This window comes from Prionailurus viverrinus, chromosome D1 (genome assembly GCF_022837055.1).
Source record: "Prionailurus viverrinus isolate Anna chromosome D1, UM_Priviv_1.0, whole genome shotgun sequence".
Taxonomy (NCBI): domain Eukaryota; kingdom Metazoa; phylum Chordata; class Mammalia; order Carnivora; family Felidae; genus Prionailurus; species Prionailurus viverrinus.
Window position 1 is genome coordinate 60,394,240 of NC_062570.1, and position 24,063 is coordinate 60,418,302.

At 44.7% G+C, this 24,063-nt stretch overlaps 2 protein-coding genes across 4 annotated transcripts in view; both read left to right on the forward strand.

Annotated features, from left to right (window-relative positions):
* Nucleotides 1-9,633, forward strand: part of STIM1 (stromal interaction molecule 1) — a 185,341-nt gene extending 175,708 nt beyond the window's left edge. For 2 of the 3 annotated variants that reach the window (XM_047877643.1, XM_047877645.1), the window contains 3 exons: nucleotides 1,146-1,238; nucleotides 2,932-2,998; nucleotides 7,694-9,633. In XM_047877643.1, the coding sequence (XP_047733599.1) occupies nucleotides 1,146-1,238; nucleotides 2,932-2,998; nucleotides 7,694-8,210 (677 nt within the window). In that variant the 3' untranslated portion in view covers nucleotides 8,211-9,633. The remainder of the gene's footprint in view (nucleotides 1-1,145; nucleotides 1,239-2,931; nucleotides 2,999-7,693) is intronic. The other variant, XM_047877644.1, reaches the window with a different exon arrangement.
* Nucleotides 9,634-10,746: 1,113 nt separating this feature from the next.
* The window catches only part of RRM1 (ribonucleotide reductase catalytic subunit M1), a 37,777-nt gene continuing 24,460 nt past the window's right edge, over nucleotides 10,747-24,063 (forward strand). The window contains exons 1-4 of the mRNA XM_047879312.1: nucleotides 10,747-11,000; nucleotides 18,645-18,733; nucleotides 21,205-21,382; nucleotides 22,439-22,539. Coding sequence (XP_047735268.1) covers nucleotides 10,982-11,000; nucleotides 18,645-18,733; nucleotides 21,205-21,382; nucleotides 22,439-22,539 — 387 coding nt within the window. The 5' untranslated portion in view covers nucleotides 10,747-10,981. The remainder of the gene's footprint in view (nucleotides 11,001-18,644; nucleotides 18,734-21,204; nucleotides 21,383-22,438; nucleotides 22,540-24,063) is intronic.

Sequence of the window (24,063 nt, forward strand, 5' to 3'; positions counted from 1 at the left end):
CTATTGTGTTAAGTGTGTCTCCCTTCACTCTTTGTGTTTCTTAAATCCCTTTATTCTCCTTTTTCTCCCCCATGTGCCTTTATAAAAACAATCTCCTTTAGTGGTTCATTATATCAAAATGGTATTCATTTTGGCTCTTTACTGCTATTATCTGTTTTCATTTTTATATTTGTTCTTAATTGCTAAAGACAAATGGAATGATATCTTTTTCTGTTTTTTTTTTTTTTAATTTTTTTTTTTCAACATTTATTTTATTTTTGGGACAGAGAGAGACAGAGCATGAACGGGGGAGGGGCAGAGAGAGAGGGAGACACAGAATTGGAAACAGGCTCCAGGCTCTGAGCAGTCAGCCCAGAGCCCGACGCGGGGCTTGAACTCACGGACCGCAAGATCGTGACCTGGCTGATGTCGGACGCTTAACCGACTGCGCCACCCAGGCGCCCCTCTTTTTCTGTTTTTGAGGCCCCATAAAGCGGTAGTCCCTTAAAGAGACATAGCCCTAAATTCTCCAAGCCAGAAAGACATTCTTGTCCTGGAGGGATCTCCTGCACAAGCATGTCCCCCTGAATTCTTGGACCTCTGCACCCTTTCCTGGGCCTTCCCTCTCCCGTTCCTCCCCTCAAGTGGTGAGAGCTGAGTAGAGCAAAGTCAAAGAGACAACTCTCTGTGGGAAATCTTCAGTGAATGAGGGACTTACCCCTAAGGGGCCCAGTTGAAATTTTCCCTGGATCAGAGGCTATTTAGATAACTAGAATAGACCTTTACTACGGAAAAGCTGTTGTCTCGGGCCCACATCCCATGAGCCTGGCTTAGGGGCTCCCTTTCAGAAAGCCAGATTCTTTCATCAGGCTGGACTCCAGCTACAGACAGGATTTATTTGTAAATTTGTTCAGCAGTACTTTGCCTCTGGCCAAGCTGCTTTGTCACCCTGGTCTGATATCCTATCAGGGCTTTAATCAAAGGCCCAACAAGGTTAGGATCACTGGCAGGCAAGACTCCCATGTTCCATGGGTTGGGAGGGATCTTCATTAGCTCTCAGCTACCCAGTCCTTGCCCTGGCCCTCCCCTTATCCCACTGAAAGGTGGGCTGAAGCCCTCTGTAAATCAGATTCTCTTCTCCTTTTGGCCTGGCTGTTGGAACCTAGATGCTGCCTGGCTGATGGGGCGTAGGTTCAGTGACCGCTCTCTCTGCTCAGCATCCGCCGGCTCGGATGATCAGTCCCTCTGGAAATACCCGGGTTTGAGGAGCCCCTTTGGGGCTTTTGTTTTTCCAACTTTTGGGACTAAACCAACACTCCTACCCCTGAGCTCCTTCTCCTGCCTGCCTCACTCCCCTGCCTGCTCCCTCTATTCCCTTGGCACTATCCCTACTAACTGCAGGGAGAGGTTCAGGGGTGAGAAGAATCAGCCTGCTCAGCTGAGGGCTGGAGAGAGAGCACCCATAGTGAGGGAAGGCTTGGGCTTCTCCTTCCGGCCCAGCTAGACAGAAGTCCTGGTGGCCCTTCTTCTAGCTGGGCTGGGATGGAAAGAGAGAAGGAAAGATCCTTCCTTTCTTTTCTCTTTTTCATGTTTCTCCCTTTTCCTCTCTTTCCCCCTTACTTCTCCCTTTGCCTCTTCCTTTTCCATGCTGCTTCTTCCTCTTCTGCCTCCCTTTCGATGCCTTGAAAGCCACCAGCCATAGAAGCCCTGCCTCCCCAGCTCTCCATCACTGTGGACCTGTGTTCTCTCCCTTGCGGAGCCTTCATGGCTTCTGGCACCCATGTCACGTGGCTCATTCTCCCATCTTTAGGGAGAAGGCGGGGAGGCCCACCTCTCAGGGTAGAGGAAAAAAAACAAAGGTAGAAATTCTGTTTTCAGCTGGAGCTGGAAGTGAGCCCAAGGGGGATGCTCTAGCACATTCCCAAGTTACCTGGTGCCCGTATACCCCTTCTCTGGGCATGGTGGCCATCGTCTTCCAAGAGCCTGATTTGTAGCATTATTCCAGGAGCTGGCTCTGTGTTGTCTGCATGCTTGTTAGAAGAAATTTGGAAAATGAAAAGTGAAAAAGTGCAGAAGAAAAAGGCACACCTAGTCCCACTGTATTTGAACAGCTTTTTTCCTACAGTCTCCCGTCTGTGAAATTTTTAATAATTTTTTATGTGGTCAAGATAATAATGACCACTACCATTTGTTGAGTGCCATGAACTGTGACAGGTACTTTAAATACACTCTCTTGAAGCATCACAACAACCCTGCAGAATTTTATAAACTAGGTCTCAAACTAGGGAAACTAGTTGCGCAAGGTCGTGGCTACAAGTGGGAAGGCCTCACTTCAAACTCGAGTCTTTTGTGTTCCGTAGTTCAAGGTATTTCTTTTGTGTATCCTTTTGTCTCCCCTGAGCATTTCAGTAGGTATTTTTGTATGTTTTTCAAATCTTAAGCAGAATTTTTAATAGCTTAATAGTATAGTCTTCCAACAATCAGATATATTATCATTTTCAATTTTATGTGTATTTTCATACAATTATTAATACTTACGTGATGAGCATGTGTGTGTATAGATCCTTGTCTGAACTGTGAATTACTTCCTGAGGTTGGCTTTCTAAAAAGGCTGGTTCTTAGTGCTCTCCCGGACCTCGTCCCACACCCCCTCCCACCCTGCCTGGCCCGTTTCCTCCCACTAACTGCCCTGCCTCTCCTCTCTAATAATATTGGCCCTCGGTATCCTTCCATTGCAGTTGCCACTAAAACTGACCTGGGCACCTCATCTTCAATGTCCCCTTCCTTTTAGGACCCCTGGTGGGAGGTTTTCGGGAGGAGGTGCCCCGTTCTCCAGATTGGGCACCAAGGGCCGAGCGGTCTGCAGCAAACCTTTCTCCAGGGGCAAACCTGCTTGGCTGCCAGCCCCAAGGAGGTCGGCCCCTCCTGACCCTTTCTTTACTCTCCTTGCAGCTCCCACCCTGCAGTGCAGTGTCCGGCAGCGCCTGACGGAACCACAGCACGGCCTGGGATCTCAGAGGTTGGTAGAGGGCGAGGCTGGCCACTTCTTGACAAGCCGGGTCTCTCTGCGGCGAATGCGCAGCCTTTCATCTGGACAGTCTTTCAGTTCTGAAGGCCACGGGACCAGCTCTCCACCTGCCTCTGCTTCTTCTTCCTGTTCCTCTACCACCACCACCACCACCTCCTCCTCCACCACCACCACCACCACCACCTTCACCACCTCCATCACCAACGTCCATGTTCACCCTGTCTATTACCACCACAGCACTTCCTATTTCCTCCAGATGAAGCCCTACCCTGACCCATCCCCTGCTGACAGCACCGCTGTGATGCCTGGGCATTCAGAGAGCTTGGGGTATCGGCTGTCTCTCTTCTCTTCCTTGCCTTTCTGCTGCCTTTACCTTGGCCTCTGCCTGCTGGCTGCTGCTTGGTCAGCTGTGGGGGTGTGTGCAGTGGGGCATCTTCTCCTGGTCCTGCCCTTTCCCAGCCCTGGGCTCCTTCTTAAGTTCAGCCTAACTCCCCACAACTTTGTTCCCTTCTCTGTTTGGGGTTTTGCTGACTCTAAAAATGAGTACAACGCCCCTCCCTCATGGTCCTATTGCACTTTTGCCTAAACTTTGCACTTTCACATCCGTTGTTTCCATGGAGTCTTTACTTCCTTTACTCCTTCAATAGAACATTTATTGATACCTGCTCTGGGCCAGGCTCTGCTGGGCATGGGGATTCATAGATGATAAGATACAATCCCAGCCATCAAGACTCACAGTCTGGTCCGGGAGAGGTACATAAATAATTATGGAACAGTCTGAGAAGTGCTATGGGGTGCTGAGGAGGGAGTGACTAACAGTGTGCACCTGGGTGGAACGCTTCACAAAAGAGGTGACATCTGTGCTAACACCCTGTGCAGGAAAAGGAGGAAGTATAGTCTAGGCAAAGGAAGGCTTAATGTGCAGAGGCGTGGAGGTTCAAGAGAATATGATGTATTTGTGGTTAGAACCTTGGGCGTGCGTTGGTGGGAAAGGGTGGTAGATGAGGCTAGGAGGAGGAAGGGTTCCAAGAGGCTTGGGCATTGCCCTTTAGGAGATGGAGAATTGCAAAAGGGTTTTAAAAAGGAAGAGAATCATGGGGCGCATGGGTGGCTCAGTTGGTTGAGCATCTGACTCTTGATTTCAGCTCAGGTCATAATCCCAGGGTCATGGGATCCAGCCCCACATCAGGCTCCATGCTGAGCATGAAGCCTGCTTAAGATTCTCCCTCTCTCTCTGTCTCTCCCCACCCCCTTTCCTTTGCCCCTCTCACCAGCTTGTGCGCTCTTTGTCTCTCAAATAAAAATAAAGGGAAGAGAATCAGATTTGCACTTTAGAAATAACATTTTTGTGGCCTGTATAAAGAAGAGAAGGGGAGACTACAGAAATCTGGAAGTCACCAAGGTAGACCAGTAGGGGAGGTAGTGAGGTCTAGGCATTGGAAAGGACAGGTTTAATTTGGTAACTGGCTGAGATGGGTGGAGGAGAAGGAGGAGCCTAGGATGACACCCAGGTTTCTAGCTGGGGTGGCTGCATGGATATGGTAACCTTCACGGAATTAGGGAACTGAAGAGGGGAAATGGGTTCAGGGGTTTTAGACAAGAAAAGTTTATAGGTGGGGCCAGCATAAAGTACTCACTTTCAGAATAGGAATTTAAGGTTCTGAAAAGTTAAGTAATTTTCCCCACGTCCCACAGCTAATTAGTAACAGAACAGAGTAGAACTTGACTTTCCATTCCAGGGCACTCTAGGTATTTTTGTCCTTCCACAAGGTCTCAATAACTGCACTGTGTAAGAGTTGGTGAAAGGCTTTCTCCCACAGCCTGCTCTAGCAGCTACCTTAGGAGATAGGCTAGGGTCAGAGATAAGAGAATTCACTTTGCCTGGAACAAGCTTAGGGGAGACTCAGAAAGTCCCTCTCCTCTGGAGGGACCTCTCATCTCTGAAGTTGAGACATGACCAGCCCTGGCCTCGGGCTGCAGCCTGCTGATGCCGTTGCTGACTTCTGGCTGTGCTTCACTCAGGAGGCCAGTCTCTCTCTGTGTTAGCCTAGAGGGCTGTTCCTTTGTCTTTTACAAAGGGACTGCCTTTGCTAGCACTTTCACCCTGCAGAGTGGCTCATATTCATCCTCATCCTCATTTTCATCCAGAAGCCTAGGCTGGGAGACTGCCCCTCCCAATACAGGTGGAGAGGGCTGGATGGGGTCTGGGGCACTAGGGGATGCTGTGGATCTCAAGCTCCAAGGCCCAAGCTGAGGGCAATGGGGAGGGGTGGGTGGGGAGGTACCTGCACCCACCTGGCCTGTTCACTACTTAATTTTCTTTTGCACCATGCACCAGAGGATCGTCTCTAAAGACAAACAGGCTCTCTAGTAAGGTTAGTAGCTTGGTATGGGAGCCCAAGGCAACCCAGCCTTTGGGGAGGGACACCTTCTGGCGCCTGAGTGTCTCAAAGATCCAGGGAGGGAAAGTGAGCTTTGCCTCAGCAGGGCTTTTACCTCCAGGGTGTGACACCTGGGCTTCCTCCAGGCTTTTTTCTTGCATTGGAAAGTCTTAGCTTATAACTGATACAAGGCATGGGGGGACGGGAATCATGGCCAACTGGAGCTGTAGGCCACGAGGAGTGAGGCTGGGAGGTCCCCCAACCCCCTGACCACTCTTCCTTGGCATTAGAAATGTAGGCTTCTGGGGTTCTCACCTCATCAGCGTAGATGGCCCCCTTTCCAGTGCTGCTGCCCCCCAGAACTGTTTTGGCACCTTGCTCACTGGCTCATTATGTGTGTGGAAAAGGCAGGATATGGAGAGGATCATCTTGGAACTTAAGGAAACAAGGGCATATTTAGATGGAAGAAAGGACAGTGTCTGATATAGGAAACCAAATATGAGACTGAATACTAGTAAACAGTAGAGTATGTGGCTGAAACAGGATTTGTAGAATGGAATTGGAGCTGGGATTGTTCTCTGCTGTTCCTTGTCTCCGGGAAGATACTGGCCCATGGGGTAGCTGCTTAGTTAGTTGTTTCCTGTTGAGAATTAACCCTACACTAGTTATGAGCCAACCTTCTGCTTTTGCCTATTTTAAGGGCCTGGTGCCTTCCCTGATTTTTGACCCCCAGCCTCCTCCTTTCCAGATCCTGTGGTGCTCTCCCCTACCACTCCTGACTCTTTCCCTTTGGCTTCCTGACCTGGATGCTTAAGCATTTCCCTTAGCCCTCTCCTCTGCCTCTACCGTGGTTGTCAGGCCTCTGGAAAAGCAGAGGGAGGGTTAAGGGACTGACAGGGGACCCCTCATATTTACCCTTTTGTCTGTAGAGGCAGGAGAGGAGGCATCGGGAATTGGTTCATGGGCCTTCTTAGGAGTAGCCAGCCCCTTCGGGGTCTCAGCTTTCTGGACTAACCTTGGTGTGTGCATGTCCAGTGTGCGGTGCCACATCCCCATAACAGCCTTGCAAAGAAGCCTCTTGTGACTGGCCCACAATGGGTCTTCCAGCTTGATTGGCCTCATCATCTTCATTCCCACATACTTCCTACATTTCCAAGTGATTTGCTAACATACCTGATCCTCCAAACAGCCTTGCAAGATCACTCAATTGGTATTATCTTCATTTGGCCCAAACTGAGGACCAGCAAGGTTAGATGACTTAAGTTTAAGGTCACACAACAAGCCTCAGGCAGAGATGGAAATCGAAACAGACCTTCTGACATCTAGTGGCAGCTCTTTGGAACCACTGCTACTTAAAAGACCCATGTGCTGTGTTTCTGCACCTGCCTGCGCTGTCCCTCTCACAGAGCTCTGAAAAAGACCCCACCTTTCCAGCTGCCAGCTGACTTTGGTTTGAACTCAGAAACACTTCTCTGTGACCCACTTTGAATCCTGTGAGAGGGTTGAAAGAGGCAGCATCCTGACCTTTTGGGGTGGATAAGGGATTGTTTGCAAGGCTATTCTAACCTTCTCCTCCCCAGCCTGGGTCAGGCCCACTTACTACTGCATGTACCCTGTTCCTTGGGGCTTGGCCCAGACTGGATGTATCCCAGGGTGTGACAGGAGTCCGTGGGGGAGAAAGTCATGGAAAATGGTGACCCAGAGCAATATGTGGGCTCTGGGTTGGCTTAATTAAGGTTGAGTCCTAAGAAATCTAGCCAGCTGTGGGAAGGAAGAGATTTTTTATTGAGGATGCCTGGGGAATTTAAGCCTACAGTTGCAGCAGTTTAGGGCCTGGCCACTCAGCAGGGTGGGGGCCCGTCACTAGAAAGCCCTTTGCCAGACAGATGATGGTATAATGATGTTTGGTTTTGCTTCTTGTTTGTCTGTTTTCTCTCTACCACTCTTCCCTTTCTTTCTTTTTTTTCTCCCCTTGTCCTTCTTACTTCTATTTGTTCCTCCTTTTGCCTTTCTTTCTCCCTGCTTTTATTCTCCCCTCCGTGTCTCTTCCCCATCCTGTCCCCATTCCCTATTTCTGCTGCCTCTCTTATCCTGTACTTAACGGCCTACTCAACTTCCTTCTCTTTCTCATCCTTCTCTCTCACCCACCTGTCTGTTCATCCTCTTTTCTCTCTCCTGCCCCTCTTTCCATCCACATTCCCTACCCCCTCCTTGTCTTCTCATGCTGTTCCTCTCTCCTCTTCACCTTCTCCCCATTCCCCTATCCTGTATGTGTCCCCTTCCTCCTCTCTGCCCTGTCTTGCAGGGATTTGACCCTTTCCGATTCGGAGTCCTCCCTCCACATGAGTGACCGCCAGCGTGTGGTCCCCAAGCCTCCTCAGATGGTCCGTGCTGCAGATGAGGCCCTCAACGCCATGACCTCCAATGGCAGCCACCGGCTGATTGAGGGGGTCCACCCCGGGTCTTTGGTGGAGAAACTGCCTGACAGCCCTGCCCTGGCCAAGAAGGCACTACTGGCGCTGAACCATGGGCTGGACAAGGCCCACAGCCTGATGGAGCTGAGCCCCTCAGCCCCACCTGGTGGCTCTCCACTTTTGGATTCTTCCCGTTCTCACAGCTCCAGTTCCCCAGACCCAGACACACCATCTCCGGTTGGGGACAGCAGAGCCCTGCAGGCTAGCCGAAATACACGCATTCCCCATCTGGCTGGCAAGAAGGCTGTGGCTGAGGAGGATAATGGCTCCATTGGTGAGGAGACAGACTCCAGCCCAGGCCGGAAGAAGTTTCCCCTCAAAATCTTTAAGAAGCCTCTTAAGAAGTAGTCAGGATGACAGTGGCAGTGGCGGGACAGCTTGCCCTTCCCTGGTCTTCTGCCTCTCTTTCTTCCCCTTCCAAGATCCCTGGCCCCTAGAGTGGGGCATGGGAGGGGCTGGCCCAGGGGCCTCGGCACTGTACATACCTGCCCCCCTCATCCTTGGGTCCTTCAACATTATTTATTAACTGACCACCATGGCCTGCCTGCCCTGCCCTCCCACCCACGGGCTGCCGCTGCCACTCCCTCTCTACTTCAGTGCATGTCTTAGTTGCTGTCCCCTCAGCTCCCAGCTCCACTTCTGGGGTCCAGCTTCTGTCTCTGCTGTCCCAATTTTGAAGTTTGGTTTCTTGTTTCTCTGTGTTTCCTGCTTTCAGGCTCCTCCCTCCCACCACTCCGCAACTTCCCCTAGCAGCTTGGGGGGGGGGGGGGGGGGGAAGATAGGAGGAGTAACTTCTGATGTCTGTGCCTCAGACCTGTTCCACCCCATCTATGATGGTTCTGTTTGCCTCAGACTGGGGCGGGCCTAGGGTCTATTGCTTGAGGTTTGTTCTTTGGGAGTGTGGTGGGCCAGAAGGAAACTTGGCCTGGAGCTCTCTTGAGCCTCTAGGGGTCCATGGGGGAGTGGAACACATTCCCAGAGAATAAGCTACTAGAGAATTTTGAAGAGAGGCCAGGCTAGGGGGTAGGTTGGGAGAGACTCCTCTTAGTTGGAGCATGAGTAGATGCCAGAGTTGTGGGCTATAAGGTAGTCACCTTTTCTCTCTTCTCTCACCCACACCTGCGTCTTTCTTATCCCTGCTCCCCCACACTGCAGGAGGGTTTGACTATAAGAGGTGCTGCCCAAATGCTCCCCCAAGCATCAGTACTCCTGGAGCTCAGGACAAATGGCTCCCCTGGCCATGGGAGTCTCAGCCATGATACAGGGCTCAAATGGGGCCCTGAAGTGGTTGGGCAGGATATTGTTGCAGTTGAACCAAAAAACATTTTTAAATTGAAAAAATAAATCTCCTGAATTTCCCAAGTGCCTGCACCACATACTCCCCTTGTCAGACCCCATTTTCATGTTACTGCATAGCTTGGGCCAGAGGCTCAAAAAGGACACAGCTGGTTTAGGGAAGGGGGTGGCTAAGGAAGATGTAGGTGAAGGCAGCTGTGTGACCTCTTCCCCCACACCCTTCCCACCCTCTAGACAAGTCTCTCCCTTACCTGTTTTTGCTATGGCTGTAAAAGTATTTTTCTGTTGCCCCACTCCCTCCCATGCCTTTACTCTGGGATCCTATTTGGGGCCTGGGGTGCAGGCACCTGGGGCTGGTCTTAGGAGGGTGCTAGGCTGCAGACTGCCTTGTACCCCCTGGGCACCCTCACATGGGTTTTTCTGTGTTATTTCATAAGACTCTTTGAAGTCCAATAAAGCATGTAGGAGATTTTAACCTCTGCTGGCTTTGACTCTCATTATGTTATCTGGCATAGCAGACAGGATGAAGAAGAGACTATTTCTCCTTGGCCAAGGAAAAATGAAACTAACACACGTACCCAAAAGCTCTCTGGATAGGGTTACCAGATGAAATACAGGATGCCTGCCTGGTTTAACTGGAATTTCTGATAAATAAAAACGTTTTTAGTATAATTATGTCCCCTGCAACATTTGGGACACGTTATTTTTGTTTGCTAAATCTGGCAAACCCATCCACCCTTAACCTATCTATCCCATGGCCTTGCCTATCACCTTTGTCTTTTTAAATTACTTCACAGGGAGCTCGAGGTGTATCTGGAGGGCAGTGAAAAACCAACGAAAGGTTTTAGAAATCGATGCCACGTGAGCTTTCATAAAAATTAGTTTGTGTAGCCTAATCAGAAGCTTTTACATCAGTCTTGTATATTTCGTCTCTTACCCATTCTTACCCCCCCACATTCAGTCACCAAGCACAGTCCATTCTGCTTCCACAAGGCCTTACTGCTGACCCTGTTTCTGCCACCACCCGCTGGAGAATTATAAAAGCCCTGCCCTGCTCAAACTCTTCCAGAGTTCCCATTCCGTCAGGATAAAATTCAATGCCCTTGGCCTAGCAAGGCTCTCTTCCAAGGATTTAGTGCCAGATTTCCTCCGACCTAGAGCGTGGGCCTCCTGGCTGCCTCCAGCTCTGGATCGAAGGCTACAGCCCACATTGGACAGCAGTCGGGTTATTATATTCTAACAGTCCCCAAGACAAGAAAGGGTTTTTGGATGGTTGGGTTTTTATTTCAAAAACACCTGAACCATCTTGTTCTCGGCGGGGGCGCGCCAACGAGGAGGGCGGGGCCAGGCCTGGCGGGTTCTGCGCGCAGCGCGGGGTTCCTGTCCCAGATTCCTCTATGCCCACACTCAACATGGCGGCGGGAGAACCGCGTTCCCGCCGGGCGTGCCCACACCCAATGTGGCCGCGGGAAAGGCGCAGTATCCAGGGCCCTGCCCATACCCAAGATGGCGGCTACTGGGGCGAGGCTTACTCGGGCTTTATTAGCCCTGCCCACCAGCCAGGGCGCTGGCAGCGTCGAGTAACGTCATTCCGAGCTCCGTCGCGCCGCTTTTGCGTCTTGGGTGGCGGGAGCGGGAAGGGGATTCGGATTGTCGCGCCTCCGCTCCGTGGAGGAAAGTGCTCTGTGGCCCCAAATCCAGCCCCTGCACTTGAGTACCCCCAGGAACCCGACCCTTCGCACCCTACTACCTTCTCGATCCCGCCGGCGCCTCAGAGCTGCAGTGCCGTCTCGAATCCCTCAGCGCCTCAGCCACTAGCCGCGATGCATGTGATCAAGCGAGGTGAGAAGCCGGGGAGGGGGCGGCGGGTTAGTGGGGGGCAGGTAAAGGGGTCGCGGGCTGCCGCCGCCCTTGCAGTCGGCGGCGCCCGCCCGCCTCCACCGCTTCCCGCCCTGCCCGCAGAGGCTTCCCGCCCTGTCAAGCCCGCTCGGCCTCTGGCTTGCGTCAGTCTGACCCTCCCACCCCCCACAAGGCCTTCAGTCTGAGCCCCCTCGGCTTTGTCATCCTGGCGCCTTTCTAAAGAGTAATACCTCCCCTTTATCGGGTGGTTCCTGTGTGAGCCGAGCACTTTCCAGGCAGTGTTTATTAGCTCCTCTTCTCAGGTGAAGAATCTGAAGTGCAGAGAGAGGTCTGGTGACTAACGCAAGGCCACCCAGTTAGTTGATGGTGAGGCCAGGGTTCGAACCCATGGCTAACATCGGAGTTGTATTGGAAAACCCTGGGGCTGATGAGCTGTCCTAGGGACTGGGAGGAGCCGGGAAGAAGGGACTCAGCCCTAAACGGGCACCTACCAGTTTCCTGATCTCTTTTGTGGGGTGAAAAAGAAAAGATCTTAGACACAGACAGACACCCCTGGAATTTGCCCTTTGCACGACGTGTGTTGCCACTTGCCCCAGGAGTAGTCTCGGAGGAGTTTGGGACTGGGACTAGTGATACAGAATTAGAGTAGGGTGGCAAAGACAACTTCTGACAGGATGAGTACTGGGAAGGGCCTGGGACTTGTGTTCTTCCTCAACAGTTATTTCCCGTTAGACTTTGCTGAGTTTCTCCTTTGTGCCAGCCCTTTGCTTGGCAGTGTGAAATTGTAAGAGGAGACGGTCCCTGCCTTGCCAAAAGGTTTAATCGGTTTGGAAAAACAAGAGCAAAACATACATTTAGCAGAGAACCGTATGAGGCAGGTATGAACAAGTTTCAACTTGAACCTACTTGCCCCTGTTAAAGCAGTAAAGTTATTTCAAAATTGTAGGCACTTAGTAAATACTGGTTGACTGGACATTTTGTCCACTAGGCTGTGAGTGTTTCAAAGATCGGGACTTTATGCCTATACTTAGCACAGGACTTACCATGAATAGGAATTCAAAGAATGAATGAGAATTATTTTAAAATATAGGATGGATATAGGGGTGCCTGGGTGGCTCAGTTGGTTAAGCGTCGGACTTTGGCTCAGGTCATGATCTCATGGTCCATGGGTTCGAGCCCTGTCTGGCTCCTTGCTGACAGCTCAGAGCCTGGAACCTGCTTCAGATTCTGTGTCTCCCTCTCTCTCTGCCCCTCCCCCGCTCACACTCTGTTTCTTTCTCTCTCTCTCTGAAAAATAAATAAACATTAAAGAAGTATATATGATATAATAAATGCTAGGGGTAGGCAGGTGGTTGATTTGGTTTTGTCTGGGTAGTTTAATAAAAGCCAAGAGATGGAGAAGTGGACAGTGGTGGTCCATCTTCTAATCTTTAGTATCTTGAGAACATCATTCTCTGAAATTCCTAGTCTTCCATTTTAGCTCACGAAACCAAAGACCAAAATACACAGTGCACTTTTATTGGTCCTTTCCTGTGAATGAGATGAGCATCTAGTTTTTTAGACCTTTAAAAAAAGGAGGATGAGGATCCCCTTATGGTAAGTCTGTAACAAATAGGAATTGAAAACTTGTGAACCTAAATTACTGAAGTAGGTAACACCTCTATGTTTTATTTTTCAGCTTTGGGCCCACTTTAAAATGCTGTAGTTTAGATGGTACTTCCTACAACCAGCTCTGAAAGGCAGGGCTTATTTTGTTTCTCATTCCTTCAGAGAACATAATTTGATCCAGATGAGTCTCTGCTAGATTCTGCCAGTGTAGCATTTATCAGGGCTTGTTAATATACAAAGTGGTACTTTGGTTTCTTTTATTTTTGACTCTTATGGGCTTAGGGTTTTTCTTTTTCTCTCTCATTTTTGCCATGCCAGTGAGTAGCAGACTGACTGATGAAGTTTTTTTAATTTTAATGTAATTATCCAGGAGGGCAGCTGGCAGTCAACCTACTAGTATAGTAGTCCTCCCCCACTTATCCGGGTTTTGCTTTCCACGGTTTCAGTTACCCGGACATCCGTGATCTGGAAGCAGATGATTCTCCTGAGTATTGTCAAAAGGTCAATAGTAGCCTAACTCTACATCACAATGCCTATGACTTTCACCTCATTTCATCCCATCATATATTCATTTTGTCATCTGACATTATCCTGGTACCACAAGGTATTTTGAGAGAGAGAGAGAGAGAGACCACATTCACATAATTTTTATCATAGTATATTGTTATAATAGTTTTATTTTATTATTAGCTATTGTTTATCTTTACTGTACATAATTTATAAATTAAACTTTATCATAGGTCTGTATATACAGGAAAAAACAGTATATATGAGGCCCAGTATACTTTCTGTGATTTCAGGCATCCATTGGGGGTCTTGGAATGTATCCCCTGCCACAAAGGGGGTACTACTCTATTTACTCAATGTGCTTATATCTTGCTAAGCACTGTGAGGGAAATAATAGAGGAAGAAGGCAGCTCCATCTTCAGAGATCTTAGGATTGTTAGGGACATAGGATTAATCATATGAAAATTGGTAGGTAACAGAAGGAAATAGTAGATGAGTATTTCTCTTGCTGTCTTCAGCTATTTTTTTTTTTTTTCCTAATGGGAGAGTATTGTATTCCTCAAGGAGATTAAGGTTAAAGAATAAAAGTTGAGAATCATTGTAATAAATGCAGTGTAGCTGACTGAGTTGTAAAGTGTGCTTTGGAATGCAGTATAGGGTTTTCAAAACATTGGGTTGTAACCCATAGTAAAAATTATATTTTACATCATGACTGAGAACATGCCAGTCTGTGTGTGTGTGTGTGTGTGTGTGTGTGTGTGTGTATTCATGAAATGAAAATGTTTTTTTTCAAAATAATTCCTTTTAAAGCATCCACTTGTACTCTGATAATCACTCTTCTATTCCAAATCTGTTCTCTAGCTCTCCCTCTCTTTTCCCTGCTTATCTCCCTCCCTATTTGCTCCCTTCCTTCTTAATTCCCTTTACAGCCCAATGTATTATTTTGCAAGTCTGTGTGGATACTCTGCTGGGCACTGAGATTAAGGCTGAATAGGCAGACATGGTTCCTGTTTTCAAAGATCTTACAATCAATTGATAAAGATAGACACATTTATTTTCATTATTTTTGTTTTAAGTTTATTTTGAGAGCAAGCGAGCGTGAGCTGGAGATAGGCAGAGAGAGCGAGGGAGAGAGTCAGCACAGAGCCCAAGACACAGCTTGACCCAGGGCTCAGTCTCAGGAACTATGAGATCATGACCTGACCCGAAATCAAGAGTCAGACTCTCCATCAACTGAGCCACCCGGGCGCCCCAAAGATAGACATGTTTAAGAACTTAATATAATAAAATATGATACTCTGAAAGGTAAAGTAAAGGCTGTAGGAGGCCATTCATTCAGTTTTTCAGAAAGCATTTATTTAGTACTTCTTTGTGCCAGGAACTGTTTTAGGTAATAGAGATTACAGCAATGAACCAAACAAGGTAAATCCCTTTTCTCATGGCATTTACATTCTGGTGTGGGTGAGAGTGGTATGTATATGTAAGAAACAAGTAAATATAAGAATCAGTCAACTTCAGATCATGATTAGGGAGATGATGATAGTAAAACAGTAATGTAATAAAGGTGATTGAGAAGGTAATCTTAGGTTAGATAGTCAGGGAAAGGTCTGAGGAGCTGGCATTTGAGCTGAGCTCTGAGTAGTATTAAGAGCCAGCTGTGTGAAGATCTGTGGGTTAAACATTCCAGGTAGAGGGGATAGAAAATCATACCTTGTAGAAGAGGCACATCCTTGGTTAACTTACAGTATACCAAAGTCTTCCTGAAGAGAGAATTAGAGAAGTTTGTAATCAAGAGGACATCAGACAATTAGTATTCTAGAGGATTTCAGAAGAGGAAGAGGTCAGTGTTAAGTTTGAGTGCTTGGGGCAGGTCCTGTGGTATAAGCATTGATGTGGGTGTGGGAATGGGAGGCGCTATTGGAACTTAATGTTATTTTCACAGGGAACAGGTGAAAAAGTGATAGAGGGCCAAATTAAGGAAGATTTTCCTTGAGAGAAGAGGATAATGTAGGCAGTGAGAAGCAGGGATTAATGATGATGAAGTCAGCATCTGAGTTGCAAAGCTGACCAAGTGGAATGATAGGCTAGAAAATGGGCCTTTAGACTTCCCCTTCCAGGGTGAGTCGGTATAATTGCTGTTGTACTTTTTGTCAGTTTCCTGATTAACTTGGCAGCTGCAGAAATCTGTTTGCAAATATTGCTTTGTGATCATCTGTCTGCTTAGTTAGCCAGTTGGTAGAGCATTGAGGGCCTAGTCCCAGTGTGGGCCAGTAAATTAACTCTGTTGCAGGGTTAAACACTGCATATGTGAATCTGGCCAGAACAGGAGATCACAATGGTGGTCAGAAAGAGGGCTGTCATAGTGTTCAGATATTAGTGCAGAAGAAAAAATATCCTGTTTTATTGATGAAAGGTTAGTAGTGGTGTCTTAATTTTAATTTATTCTTCATCCAACATTTGAGAACTTACCTTGGGTCAGCCACTAAACTAAGTTTTACATTAAGGTGTGAATGAGAAGGCCAAGTGTAAACATACAATTAACATGTTGCCCTTTAGTTACTAGTTAAAAAGGATTGGGGATGGGGAACAGAGAAGATAAACCAAATGAATCAGTTTGGGGTACTAACATTTATTGAGTGCCTCTTTTGTATCATATACTGTGATCAGTGTTTTCCCAATAAGAGCAGCTTTTTAAAAAAAAAATGAGAGGGGCGCCTGGGTGGCGCAGTCGGTTAAGCGTCCGACTTCAGCCAGGTCACGATCTCGCGGTCCGTGAGTTCGAGCCCCATGTCGGGCTCTGGGCTGATGGCTCAGAGCCTGGAGCCTGTTTCCCATTCTGTGTCTCCCTCTCTCTCTGCCCCTCCCCCGTTCATGCTCTGTCTCTCTCTGTCCCAAAAATAAATAAACATTGAAAAAAAAAATTAAAAAAAAAAAAAAAAAAAAAAAAAAATGAGATATAATAATTGTAATTATACCAAAGCTTTTAAGACAAAAGCACTTTTTTACCTAATCTCATTTTGTTGTTATAGTAAACTGATGTAGTAAGAAGAGGTATAATAATTATCCTCATTCTGTAAATGAAGATCTGTAATGTCTGGTCATATTGTGTGGCTTGCCTAAGACAAGCTATTTAGTGATTGGATGTATCTACTATTCTTGACAGGAGTAAATAAATAAAGGTTGGATGAACTACTATTGAAGTTAAACTAAGAATAATAGGACTTTGTCTGGAAGGACAAAGAGGACTATATTCTGAATACAGAATCGTAAAAGGACTAACTAAATAAGGTCTACATGTATTTGCTTACCATATCCCAGAAATATGAAAACTAAGAGGTTGGAAAAAGCAAAACAAAAACTAAGAAGCCTCTGGAAGATTGTCTTGAATTACAAATAGAAGTATGTCTTTACATGGTATGAAGTACATTCAAAATCATGAGTATGTAAGACAAATTTATCATGAAGATGTTGGACAGGTTTTAAATCATTTAATATTTCCTAAATATTTGAGTACCTTGCTAGGCCTCGGTTCTTGGTCGGGGCACTGGACAGTGTATTGGTAAATAAAACTTGCAAAAATATTTTTTCCTTTTGGAAGTTATATTCTAGCAGATGAGTGGGGAGCTCACACGGTAAACAAATACATAAATAAAGTACATAGTAAGTCAGATGGTACTAAGTGCTGTAGAGAAAAACTAAGCAGAGAAGGAGGAGGGGGGTAAGAAGAGCAAGGCTGTGTTTGGAGCATTGCAGTTTATTTATTTATTTATTTTTGTTAAAAAATTTTTTTTTAGTTTATTTATTTTGAGAGAGAGCAAGCAGGAGTGGGGGAGAAGCAGAGAGAAGGAGCGAGAGAATCGTAAGCAGGCTCCACACTGACAGTGCAGAGCCTTACACGGGGCCTGAACTCACAAATCATGAGATCATGACCTGAGCTAAAAACCTAGAGTTGGCCGCTTAACTGACTGAGCCAGCCAGGTGCCCATGGGGTATTGCAGTTTAAAAACAGGGTGATCAGGGGCGCCTGGGTGGCGCAGTCGGTTAAGCGTCCAACTTCAGCCAGGTCACGATCTCGCGGTCTGTGAGTTCGAGCCCCGCGTTGGGCTCTGGGCTGATGGCCCAGAGCCTGGAGCCTGTTTCCGATTCTGTGTCTCCCTCTCTCTCTGCCCCTTCCCCGTTCATGCTCTGTCTCTCTCTGTCCCAAAAATAAATAAACGTTGAAAAAAAATTAAAAAAAAAAACAAAACAAAACAAAACAAAAACAGGGTGATCAGGGGCACCTGGGTGGCTCAGTCAGTTGGGTGTCTGACTTTGGCTCAGGTCACGATCTCACTGCTTGTAGGTTTGAGCCCCACGTCGGGCTCTGTGCTGACAGCTCAGGGCCTGCTTTGATTCTGTGTCTCCGTCTTTGGATTCTGTGTCTCCGTCTCTCTCTGCCCCTCCCCTGCTCATGCTCTGTCTCTCTCTTAAAAATAAATAAATGTTAAGAAAAATAAAAATAGGGTGATCAAAGAAGCCTCACTGGGAAGATAGCATTGACCAAATACCTAAAAGAGTATAGATAGCAAGGAGGCCAAGGTTGCCAGGGTTGAGTAAGTGAGGAAGGTGGGAAAGAAGAAGGTAAAGTTGGGGAAGGGCGGGGGCACACAGGATAGATTGTGTAGGATTCTATGGACTATAATGATTGTACTCGTAATGATTTTGACTTTTATTCTGGAGGAGATTTGCGGGGGATAATGTCATGATTTTGACTTAAGTGTTTTTTTTTTTTAACGTTTATTTATTCATTTTTGAGAGAGAGAGAGAGCTCACAATCAGGTGAGGGGCAAAAAGAGAGGGAGAGAGAATCCAAAGCAAGCTCTGAGCTGCCATTGCAGAGGCCAGTGCAGAGCTCGAACTCACAAACCGAGAGATTATGACAGGAGCTGAAGTCAGACGCTTAATCGACTGAGCGACCCAGGCATCCCTGGACTTAAGCTTTTTGTTTTTTTGTTTGTTTATTTATGTATTTTGAGATAGAGAGACAGAGAGAGAGCGAGCAGGGGGAAGGGCAGAGAGAGAGGGGGAGAGAGAATCCCAAGCAGGCTCCATACTGCCAGCGCAGAAGAGCCCGACATGGGACTTGATCCCATAAATGGTGAGATCGTGACCTGAGTTGAAACCAAGAGTTGATGCTCAACCGACTAAGCCACCCAGGCACCCCGACTTAAGTTTTAAAGAATAATTCTGACTGCTATCTGGGATAAAGGGAGAAGCATCATTTGGGAAGTTATTGCAAGAATCCAACTGATTTTTAATGTGAAGGAAGAAGGGAAGACTTTCAGTATAAAATCCCTACTTTTTGAAGACACAAAAAATTTTTTGATGAATCTGTTGGGGTCTGAACTTTTTATCTGTGAAATAGCATCTCATGTTCATCAATATTCAAAGTTCGTGTCTTAATTACCTTTGATTCTTTGACATCGCTATGTTATTAAGTGCTAACGTGAATTGCATGGTTTGATTCTTCAGATGGCCGCCAAGAGCGGGTTATGTTCGACAAAATTACGTCTCGAATCCAGAAGCTATGTTATGGACTTAATATGGATTTTGTTGACCCTGTAAGTAAATATGGTTTATATTTAAACCTTGTTTCATGTGATTCTTTTTACTAGTCTCTTATCTCTTATCATTCACTTGATACATATTTTGGTTTGATATTTTGGTTATGGCGTTGGATAAAATGTGAATTCATTGCTTAATGCTTATTTTCTAAAAAACAAAAACAAAACAAAACTTACTTTCTAAAATTGGGTCCTGTGAGTTCTTTTCAGAGAACTATGAAAAGAACTCACAGAACTCACTCTCTGGAAAGAACTCACAGGACCCAAATTTAGAAAGACTTCCTTGAGTAAATTGTTGCATTCATAAGTGGAAAAGCCTGTAGAAAAGCTTCTTTTGGAGTTATGGTCATTTGGATAGGAACTGGTTTGAAATTTGCTTTTTTGTTATCTATGTAGAAAGAATACATTTAAGTAATATAAAGTGGATTTCATGGACAACATTTAAATTAAGGAGAACTATTCATAAGCAAGTTTTTCTGTTTTTCTCATTTTTTGTAACTTAGCTACTCTAGACCCTTATCAACTAACTCTTCTCTGGATTGCTGTCTGTAGTGGTCTCTAAAGTGTCCTCCTGGTCTTCCTTTAATCTTGCCCTCTTCAGATGCATCTTACACATAGCTTCCAAGATGATCTTTGAAATAGAATCTATAAGAACCCTTTTTCCAAACCCATTCATATTGCCCCAGCTTTATTTAGGTATTTTATCTGTACTGTTGTGGCGCTGGTGCTGGCCTCATAGCATTAATTACGTGATATGGAAATTCGTTATATGTCTCTCCTCCTCTAGAATCGAGGGTGGGCTGTGTCTTATTCTTGTGATATCCAACAGTGCTTGGCATATATGTAATTAGACACTTGATAAATATTGAATTGACCAAAATGTTCAAAAGAAAATAATTTTAAATAACCTTAGAATATGCATATTATAAATTCTTTTATATTTAACAATATAAATAATATTATAAATAAATAGGAATGTAAGTAAAATATACTTATATTTTACATTTGTTTTTATATTTAGGAATTCTAAATAATGATTAGAATAGTTGAATATTAGAGTTGGAATGAATCTGAGAGATCAAACTATTTCATCTTCCTGGTTTAGAGATAAGAAAGTTCCAAAGACAGGGGAGTGAGATGTACAAGTGACTTGTTATTTTATCCTGAATTCTGATTACTTGCCATGTAGCACCAGAAGCTATTCAGAAGACTTCACTACTCTTTTACTGAACATAACTTATATCTTGGATCTGAGAAGAAAGTGATCAGGAGCAACTTGGGCTTAGGTATAATATAAGTAGAATTGATTATAAACTAGTGATACACACACACACACACTTTTTTGAAGGGGGCATGCTTTGGTTAACTGGGAAGTGCATTGATTTTCTGTTGGATTAAGGTGTCTTAAAGATACAGTCAACACCCACATATATACAACTTTGAATTTGTTTTTCTTTCCTTTATTTTGTTTTTAATGTTTACTTATTTTTGAGAGAATGCGAGAGACAGTGCAAGCAGCGGAGGGGCAGACAGAGGGAGACACAGAATCTGAAGCGGGCTCCAGGCTCTGAGCTGTCAGCCCAAAGCCCGACGCGGGGCTTGAACTCACGAACCGTGAGATCATGACCTGAGCCGAAGTCAAGACGCTTAACCGACTGAGCCACTCAGGCGCCCCTAGAATTTGTTTTTCTTAAAAATATATGGTAATAACTTGTGCATTGTGTGTTTTAAAAAGGGGAACCTCTTACAGTATGGTCTTGAAAACAGTGAAATACAGTGAGGTTGAATGGGATGTGGAGCAGAAGACTTAGTAACTGTGGGCAAGTCCCAGTATCCTGAGCCTTAGTTTCTCATGTAGAGTGGTGATGGTAATAATGTCCATCTCACATGGTGACTGAAATGTCAGAGAAGATTATGAAAATTGAGCTACTTTGTGGCTACTTGTGAAGTGCTAAAGAAAGGGTAGTCATTAAATTATTTGACGAGTCTGCCTCAACCCTAATTTATACCTTTATCTCCTTTAATTGGAATGATTAAAGTTTGATTCATTTGTTTTCTCATACTTGTCCTTAGGTAGGATTGGGGGGAAATGGGTAAGTATATAGCTCAAACCCTGGTCACAGAGGGAGAATTTGAATGAAAGATGAGGAAATACTTATAAAATCACTGGTTTGTTTTTAGCTATTTTCCTGTGAGACTATTAATCTTTATAAAAGCTATACTTGGATTTTCTGTTTGTTTGGTGACACCTCTTCATAGCAAATGTAGTATGCATTGTCTGGTGGGTCTATTGGTTTATGTGTTCTTATTACTAAGTTTCCCATAGTTTATTCTGAAAGATAATTTTTCAGGAAAGGTAGTTGTCTATTTTGTTTTGATAACAAATTTGATGGCTTTATTCATTGCTCTTTTAAGGAGGCTAGTGGTTCTTGGAGAAGCTCAAGTAATTCTTGGTTTTGTTTTTATAGGCTCAGATCACCATGAAAGTAATCCAGGGCTTATACAGTGGGGTCACCACTGTGGAACTAGATACTTTGGCTGCTGAAACAGCTGCGACCTTGACTACCAAGCACCCTGACTATGCCATCCTGGCAGCAAGGATTGCGGTCTCCAACTTGCACAAAGAAACAAAGAAAGTGTTCAGTGGTGAGTCTCCAGGAAAAAGTTAGACTTCTCAGAAAATTTATAAGGCTACTAAAATGAAATATCAAATATCAAAAGTTACATCTTACTTTAAAAGTGTGCGTGTTAGTGGCAGAGAAGAGACTGGAACTTCTGTTTCTCCATGCTGCTGACCTGCATGAGAAAGTCAGTGGATCCTTTTCTTCTCTCTCTCTCTTTTTTTTTCTTTCTTTTTTTTTTTTAAGCCCATCAGTGGTTGGTGGTGGTTTGGTTGGTAAAATGAGTAATATTTATTGGCAAGTTCTAGGTTGAACAAAATGTCTTTTGTCACCATCAGCAAGCATTTCATTCCATCACTCATTTTATAGCTCAGGGAATGTGGGCAAAAGAAGGTTAAATAATTTGTTCAGTGTGTAAAAAGTGATATATGAAAAGTCAGCTGGTAGACTGAGAGTACAAGTCTTTTGGCTCAATTGCAGATTATTATTATTTGGGGCTCAAATATCACCCTCTTCATTGGATTTATTGTATATATATTAGTTTTCCGAAAATTGTTCTATAGATTCAAGATAATCCCAATCAAAATGTCAGCATTATGTGTGCTTATATAAGTTTTATATGTAAATGCAGAGAGCCACACTCTGCTATCTGCTGTGATGTCTTGAAGAACAAAGTGAGAGGGCTAACTGTTTATAGAAATGAAATGCTTGTGATGATAAATTATGAATTTAAAGTTGAGTTTCTATTGTGTTGGGATAAAAAACAATTGAGATAATAATTTCTGCTTTTCTGTATTTTCAACCAATAATTCTCAGTGGGGTTGGTCATCAGAATCACTGGGGAATCTTTTTCACATTACAAGAGCCTATGTTTACTCTAACTCTGGAAGATGTTTCCTTTACTGAGGTATTAATCTATATTTATTCAACATGTATACGTTTATTGAGCACTTTCTATGCTAGGCAGTCAGATAGGGTGGCATGAAAAAAAGGGTTGAAAACCTTTAGACTGTTATCTGAGGATTGAATTTGCTGTTAAGTGATTTTGATATTTATTTATTTATTAAAATTTTTTTTTTAGATGTGATGGAAGATCTCTACAACTACATAAATCCACATAATGGCAAACACTCTCCCATGGTGGCCAAGTCAACACTGGATATTGTTTTGGCCAATAAAGATGTATGTATAATGCTTTTCTGGTGAAAATTTTTTTATGGATTCCTTTTTTTTTTTTTTTTTTTTAAATTTTTTTTTTCAACGTTTATTTATTTTTGGGACAGAGAGAGACAGAGCATGAACGGGGGAGGGGCAGAGAGAGAGGGAGACACAGAATTGGAAACAGGCTCCAGGCTCTGAGCCATCAGCCCAGAGCCTGACGCGGGGCTCGAACTCCCGGACCGCGAGATCGTGACCTGGCTGAAGTCGGACGCCTAACCGACTGCGCCACCCAGGCGCCCCCCTTTTTTTTTTTTTTTTTTTTAAAGCAACAAGCATATTTTTAAAAATTTAAACATTATAAATAGTATAGGTAAAAAGTAATTCTTTCTCCTTCTCTGAATCCTGTTTTCTAGAGCAAGAATGTTTTATCATTTTTAACTATATTTTTCTAGAGCTGTTCTATAATATATATGTGTATGTGTGTGTGTACGTGTACATATATGTTTTTCCTTTTAGTGGTAGTATACTATGCATACTGCTCTTGCTGATACTTTTTTCACTTTAAGTTTATCCTGGAGATAGTTTTATATCAACATTTATGAACTTACCCTATTCTTTCTAACAGCTGCATGGCTTTCCAGTTTATAGATTTATTATCATTGTACATATATGTAAGAATTGCACTGGTGATGAATATTTGTTTTCCATTTCTTGCTGCAGCAAATATCCTTGTATGGTAGGTGCTTTGCTCATAGATGAGTATATCAGTAAGATAAATCCCTTCAGTGGAGTTGCTTAGCCAAAGAGTATGTGCATTCAAAAATTTAGTAGACATTGCCAAACTGACTCCCAGCATAAAATCTTTAGAGATCTTGCTCACTAACTTAGAAGTTGTTCACTTGTGTTTTAATCCCTTTCTTAACTAGATCCCACAGGACAAAAAAGGGAAAGATGTGTAGGTCTAGCCAGCCCTTTTGTACCTGGATTTATTTACCATGTTTTTACCTTTGGTAATAGAATGATTAGTCAACTGTCTCTCTAAATGTGTATCTGATGTTAAAGAGAGTGAGAGAAAACTGAGTTGTTGTGTGTTGTTCATATGTGTAATCTTGAAGACAGGTTAAAAACAAAAATAGGGGCACATGGGTGGCTCAGTTGGTTGTATCCATCTCTTGATTTCAGGTCGGGTCATGATCTCACAGTTGTTGGATCCAGCCCTGCCTTGGGCTCCACGCTGAGCATGGATCCTGCTTAAGATGCTCGCTTCTCCCTCTGCTCCTCCCCCCTCTCATGCATGCTCTCTCTCTCAAAAACCAAACCAAACCCCAAAAATAAAGAACAGCAAAAACCTATATTTATAAAATAAATACTGATAAGCAAGTATTTCAGTTCCCCATTACTTGGGCTAGGCACCTACCTGCCTTTGACAACAAAGATGCCCTTAAACATTTAAGAGTAAAGGAGGAGTGTCATATAGATTTTTCTAGTTCTTGGGCATGGATCATTATACAGAAAGCATTTCTATTTTGTGTTTTGAAGAACAAT